This window comes from Penaeus vannamei, chromosome 15 (assembly GCF_042767895.1).
Source record: "Penaeus vannamei isolate JL-2024 chromosome 15, ASM4276789v1, whole genome shotgun sequence".
Taxonomy (NCBI): Eukaryota; Metazoa; Arthropoda; class Malacostraca; order Decapoda; family Penaeidae; genus Penaeus; species Penaeus vannamei.
In genome coordinates, this window is record NC_091563.1 from 28,718,886 (window position 1) to 28,726,385 (window position 7,500).

Genomic DNA, 7,500 nt, shown 5'->3' on the forward strand with positions numbered 1-7,500 from the left:
CGATTTCTATATGTATATATGAATGTAGAGACTGATAGATATATGTATATATTCAATACAATTGCTCTTACATGTTTGTACTGGACAGGCTGATTTCCTTTTAAAGATTGTTACATGTCTGCTTACATTAAACAAAGAAGAACAAATACACACACACACACACACACACACACACACACACACACACACACACACACACACACACACACATATATATATATATATATATATATATATATGTGTGTGTGTGTGTGTGTGTGTGAATATTTTTTTCGTTCTTCCGACGAGCGAACTATCGAATCAAAATGGTGAACTGTTAACAATGTGATGTCAGGATGTCATAGCGAAGGCAGCCTGATTACATATAAGAAAGCAGATAACCGGAAAATGATTAGCGATTTATATATATATATATATATATATATATATATATATATATATATATATATAAATATATATCGCTTATTATTTTCCGGTTACCTGCTTTCTTTTCTTTTATAATGACCTGAAATCGATTAATAGAAGTGAAAACCACTACAAATCATACCATGTGCTGACGTTTTTCTTAATTTAGAGTAACGTTAATTAGAGTTCAAACAAATATAAAAGACAAAACCTACGAAGTGACTATACCACGCTTCGTTGTTATTTACAAATAGAAAATACGCGAATGGTGCTGAGGATATATACTGGAATACTTATAAGATTGTAGTACTTTTTCCACGTACAAGACTGCATCTAGCTGGCAGCGACTCTGTGGCCTCCGCACCTCGGTAGTTCAGCAGAGGCCAAAATTCTCTACCCTACACACATACACACACACACACACACACACACACGCGCGCGCGCGCGCGTATATGTAGGCAAGATGAAGGTATGGCTGTTTTTGCAGTCCTTTTCTTGGTAAATACCGAAATAGGATACTATATGTTTCCAGTTTTAGTCTTCCATGTCTGCAGTTATGCCGGCTCCAAAAGTCTGCTAGTGCGTAAAGCCTAGCCTAGCATTTTTTGCTTTTTATTGGACTGGTGCCGTTTTATAGATGGAAGTTAAAAAGCTATTTATGTAGGGTGAATATGTCCATACTGACTAATTAACAGTCATTATCCACAATAACGGAGGAGCTTTGTTTTGTATTTCATTTTCCAATTTATTTTTAACTGGCTGACACTTTTATATGCTTAGGTCACAAATATTGTTTTATGAGAAAAAGTCAAATATATTGATTGGATTTTATCTTGTATTCAAGATAAAATGAAAGGATATATGTTACGTTGTGGACATTCCTCTTATGACAATATACCATCTTATTGAGTGCAATGCTATATTTTCTTATTTATTTTCCTTATGAGGCAATCGGCAAAGTGATACTGAAGAATAATTTCTCGAAAATTCAATCTACAATTCTCTTACTGAAATGAGCATATAATTGTCTTTCTGTATTAGTGGTTGACGCAGCGGGCTATAACGTTTCAGTATTCCGTTTAGATATTTCAGGAGATTCTTGAATGCGCTAGTTTACAAATAGCCCTTAAGTGGCTTTGAATTTGTTCAGCCAGCTATACAAAAAAAAAAAAAAAAAAAAAAAAAAAAAAAAAAAAAAAAATGGCGGACCTGAACGTTTTACATACAAATTAACAATTCATAAGGGCAAGAATATATAAGGATTATTATACCTTTTCCTTACAACGTCTGAAATCAAGAAAATACTGTCACCGTTAGCATAAATCGTTTCGTTGAATCTCTCAGGCTTTATGTATAGTGAATATCTTTTTAATGATGTGAGATACAGTAACTGAGCATCCAATTTTTTCAGCAAGATTAGATATCTTGACTTATCTTCTGAAAATGCGTGGTTGATATGTGTGCAGTTCTTGTGATTAGGTACGAGCAATATCGGAATGATTTCATCGGAAATCCGTTCCCCTAAGATAACAAAAAAAAAAAAAAAAAAAAATCTATAAAATAAACAAGCAAGTCGTACTATGATGCATAAATATCCGCCCATTACCTATTACAAAACGAATGATACTAAATTTACCACAAAACAAAATGATTTAATACTGAACGAAAAAGCGTATCGTAAAAGCACAGGGACGCGATCAAAGTGGTAAGCCGTTGCTCTTTCCTTCGTGTCAAAAAGGGCGTTTTAGACTTTTTTTTCCAGCTGAGCCACTGACGTTCCGAAAGTCTTCCCCCGTTACGGATTAAACATATATAAGGTAAGAATAAATACACGTGAACGCCACTATCTGCTAAAACGAAAAGAAAGGAAAATGAATATGTAAAAGTATGCCGACTAAGAATACGTGAAAATAAAATTAGCATATACAATAGCCCAAGTACAGTAGAGAAGGAATATGAAAAGATGCGGTTCGCGGGACTCTCACCAACGGACACAGACAATGCCAGGCAGAGCCAGGCGAGAACCCTGGCCATTTTGCAGCGACCCATGTCTGTTCGTTACACTAGGCAGGTGAGCAACTAACAACTGAGACGCACTCTTCTGCGCTCTCGGCGTCTACAACTCGCCGACACAACAGGTGTTAAAGTTAGTTGCCTGGTCTTACTCCGATTACCGAGCGAAAGGGGATTTCGTAATGCTATCACAAGTGGCGCCGCTCCGACGTGACGTGGGGGTAAATTGCTCCTGCCGATTGTGTATGGTGTCGTAGGCGTGATGATTGTAGGAAGACACACAAAAGGCTCATTATATTATTAAGATATACGTGGTCGTGGGAGTGATCGTAAAAAGAAAGGATGAGGTACTAAGGATGCAATTGAATTAAGATAATCACACACATACGCACACACACAGAAACATTTTTCGTTTTTTAACAATATAGTCTGATAACACAACATAAAATATCACTGATATTTTATAATATTCCTGTACCACGCGATACTATCTAAACACGATAGCTTTTATATGACATAGAGCATTGCAAAGTATTGAGTCGGCCGAGCTTACGGGAAATACACCAAGCAATGGTAATTACTACGTCTTCCAGGTCAATATTCCCCATAAGTGATGGCAACATGCGGCTTGGAAATTCTCTTCGTGTCGAAGCGAACATATTCCCAACTATCTGTCATTTTTACTTGAAATATCTGAAGGCATTGCAGCTTCAGGGACTGTGGGCTGCCGATAACCGCATCGCCTTCGCAATGTTCTTCTAGTTTCCCGTCTGTTGCCCGGGAGCTAACATTTCTCTAGTAAACAATAAGCTAGCCATTTATTGAGAGCTGTTAAATATCCCATGTGAATTCAGTGGTTGTTCTTCAGCCGCCTGCAGTTTCATGGAAATTATTATGAGTGATAAATGAAACGTTACGGGAAGTGGCATACCGATTTTTTTTTCTTTTTTTTACGCTTTAAAGGGCATATGTGAAGTAATTATCGTGCATTGTTTTTTCTTTGAATATTGTTCAATAATGTATGCTTACCCTATTCATGCAAAAAAAAAACAAATAATAATAATAAAAAAAATAATAAAATCGAAGAGACCCATGGGTACCCCCTAAGTCCCATAGCAACGCACTCAAAAACGAAGATGCAAAAATCGGCGGTCTTCGGCAATCCCCGGTTGTGACGTCATTCCCAGGACCAGGGAGAATCTTGTTGAATAGCGTGATATACACAGTGCACCCGCGAGTCAAGGATATCATGGAATTGTCCCAATTTCAAGCTATCAAGGTTTGTAACAAAGGATGCCGCGGCGTTGTGTAGCAATTCATTGTTACCATTCATGTCACCAGCTATTTGAATGGCCAAAAGACATGCATGAAACACTTCGAGCCTGATTGCTTTGCGAACAGAATGGCTTGACATGGGATTTGCAAAACTTTAGGCCATTTCCAATTTATATTTGTCATGATCACTACGCTTGGCGGCGTAGCAAACACTGTGTATGACACAGTGTTCTGAGTGCATTGCAAGTGTGCATGTATTACTACACAGAGGTAGGGTAGGTACACCCCAAAAAGCACAACACAAATAAATACTGATGCTCCTCCACTCGCGAATGGATGTAGGCCTGCGCCGCGGGTGCAATCAAGAGATACCTCAGCCTGCAGAAATTTTGTACCATACAGAAGCGGGATCACATGTTCGACTATAAAAAAATGATTTAGAAAAGTACCATTCATTCAGTCTCTTCGGGTCTCGACGCCACTCCATGTCTGGCTGGTTTGGCACAACTTCCACGACATCCACAGCGTCGGGCTCGTGCATGTACGGTCCAACAACCATCAACCCTTGATATTCCTCTTCTTCTTCCAACTCTTCGAAGACGTAGGCACCCTCTGAAGAACTTATACCAATGTCCTCGTCGGAATAATCCGATGAAACTTCACTGCCGCTGTAGTCTTGTAGTGAGTCCGCCATGTACAATGTACTGAATGCAGAGAATGCTGTGATCGTGTTCTGGAATTGACGTCACACATCCGGGTTCCGGATTTTCGCGGGAAAATATAACTTGACTTCGGAAAATCGAAACGAATCAATTTTTAGGAATTATTTTCAGATTTCCTTTTTTACTCTTATTAGAGAGATGGTTTGCGAGCAAATTTTCCCCTTTTATAATTTTCAGTTGTTACTTCACATAAGCCCTTTAAACTATCAATTGTACTTGCTTTTTTGTGGGTCCATATCCCTCAACATAAATAAAACTAATAAAAATGGCAGCGGACCAATTATAACAGTTTGGTGTCGAGTTCTACAGTGTATCATTGAAATCTCAATTTTTTGTTGTTAATGACACAACACACCATATTCTCACTCACAGTTTCAGCTCCGTGACAATTACATTTATTATAGTTTCTCCATTAATTAATACTTTCAATGAGTTACACTAAAAACACTTCCTTTTATTAGATGAAGAAATCCAAATGTTACTATAGTTAGCTTGTCCCTCTGTCCTTCATTATATGCTGTCGACCATTACTGTCTCATTTTCGCGTTGCCACGTCGCCAACATTTCCTCCGTATTTCGGACATTACCCATAATGCAATTGTTTTCTCCTTCTCTGTATCTGAATATATGCATTCGAAGATTGGATTTTCCAGTGTTAAGAAAAACACCTCCATCAATAAACAGTGTTCAGCGTCATGAGAGCTTCAGTGTGTGTATTTTTTTATTATTATTATTATTGGTGCATGTGATCATCATACATGCAAGCACATTTCTTGGTAGCATTATTTGAAAAATACTATTTCTCTTACTTCTCTTCTGTCTAGTGACAAGACGCTTCCACGAGGTCTTGTGAACCGTAACCTGAAACCATGCTATGCCGGTCTGTTATGCAGAAAACACTAATTATATTTTGGTGAACACAAAAGATCACATATCTATTTTCCAGATAGAAAAAAAAAGTTATTTAGAACCATTCCCATTTATCTATATATATGTGTGTAAGGGACAAGAACTTTTAATAATCAAATTTATATCATAAAATATTCTACTCGTTTTTTGTGCGAGTCATATTAGTTTTATCATATACCGATTTATTTAAATGTAGGCCAGCTTTACCTGTCTGTTGCCTTTTTTGAGTGTGTATCAGATATTTATGGTCATAGAAACGTTTTTGACCATTAATATTTTATTCTTAGCATACATAAATATGTATCACAGTGGAAGTACAATGCCCGCTATGTAAGACATCGTGTCAATACAGAAATGACAGACACCAATAGGTTTGTGGTGTGTGTAAAAACAAAAACAAAAACAAAACGGAGAAAGCAATGTAACTTTGCTGTAAGCGATCGCAATTCCCGCGAACAACGACCTGGAATGCCCCGACGATCCCAGTGCCCCGCAGCCTGGCCCGTCTGGAGTGAAGGCGGAAGGTAAGATGAGGTTAAGGCTGTTCTTGGGTCAGAGTCTCTCCTGCCGGAACATACGAGGTGAAGATTTTGCAGACCAGGCAGGGGGGCAGCCCCCCTATAAGTGGGTATAAGGGGGAAAGCTCCCTTATACTCGCTCTGCCGGAACATACGAGGTGGAGATATTATAGACCATAAGGGGGTCTCCGCCCCCTATTCAACCCGGAAATGTGTTAATATCAATTTCATCAAACAATATATACATCTGTGATTTCCTTTAAAGGTTATGTATACATACATAACCTTTATATGTGTATACATACATATTAATGTATATATTTATATATATATATATATATATATATATATATATATATATATATATATATATATATAATATATATATATATATAATATATATATATATATATATATATATATATATATATAATATATATATATATATAATATATATATATATATAATATATATATATATATATATATATATATATATATATATATATATATATATATATAATATATATAATATATATATATATATATATATATATATATATATATATATATATATATATATGTATGTATACACACATATATATGTATATATATATATTTTTTTTCTTATCTGACAGGATTTCATTCTACATGTGTTTTACGATCTGGTTTTAAAAATTCATATTTATCCTTATCTATTTTTGTTCTACGTGCTTGACCGCTTTTATTGTTATATCTCCTTACTCTCTTTTACCGCATGGCGAATGCCTCAACTACCCAGCTCGATCTAGCCAGCAGAGTTACCCTGGCAAAAGGTCGCCCACGCAGCAGCCGGCCAAGGAGCGTCCGTGCGGGCGGGCGAGACAGGCTTCGTCCGACGCAGCGGCGACATACCGGAGCAGCGCACCTCGCCAACCAGAGCGCTTGGCTGCGCGGCGGCCGGTCAGGGTGACACATTTGACAGAGATAAATATTCGTTTGTTCGACAATAGAAATCACACTTCTCTGAGAAACGCAAATTTTATATACATGGAGGAAGGGGGGGGGGGGGGGGAGGTTCTCGTTTTGAACCCTTCAAAAACAGCAACTCCGTTGTGTGTCAAGAGACGCCAAGTGAGAAGAGAGAGTTGATATGAAATACTTTCTTTTCCGAAAAGAATTTGCTCATTGATAAGCAGATTAATTGGTACATAATACTGGTAAGATCATGGCACATTTCAGAAAATACAAAAAAGGACACACACGCATATGAATATATATATATATATATATATATATATATATATATATATATATATATATATATATATATATATATATATATATACATACACACACACATATATTATCTGACTGGAGCAGATTGCGCATTAACATTGGTCAATTCTCCAGAGATCTCGGTTTCGTGTGGTCTCACTGAGGGTTGCAAAGTCAAGTCCAGACCACTCGTAGATGACTCGCCAACGGTTGCTCTTTCTACTTCTACTTCTTATTCTAGGCACAGTGTTGCCAATCCAGCGGTTTTCCCACTAGATCTAGAGTTTTTGTTTTGATTTAGCGAGAAATTTTTGAAAATTGACTTTATGTGCAGCGTTTTTTTGGGAATGAGGAAGACATTTACTCTTATTTCTATTGTCTTTTAAAGTCTACTCTAGAAGT

The 7,500-nt window shown here is 36.9% G+C and overlaps 1 protein-coding gene across 1 annotated transcript in view; it reads right to left on the reverse strand.

The window, feature by feature from the left end:
• Positions 1 to 2,658, reverse strand: part of LOC113802739 (mucin-2-like) — a 34,239-nt gene extending 31,581 nt beyond the window's left edge. Inside the window, exon 1 of the mRNA XM_070130591.1 lies at positions 2,391 to 2,658. Coding sequence (XP_069986692.1) covers positions 2,391 to 2,454 — 64 coding nt within the window. The 5' untranslated portion in view covers positions 2,455 to 2,658. The remainder of the gene's footprint in view (positions 1 to 2,390) is intronic.
• Positions 2,659 to 7,500: the final 4,842 nt, after the last annotated feature.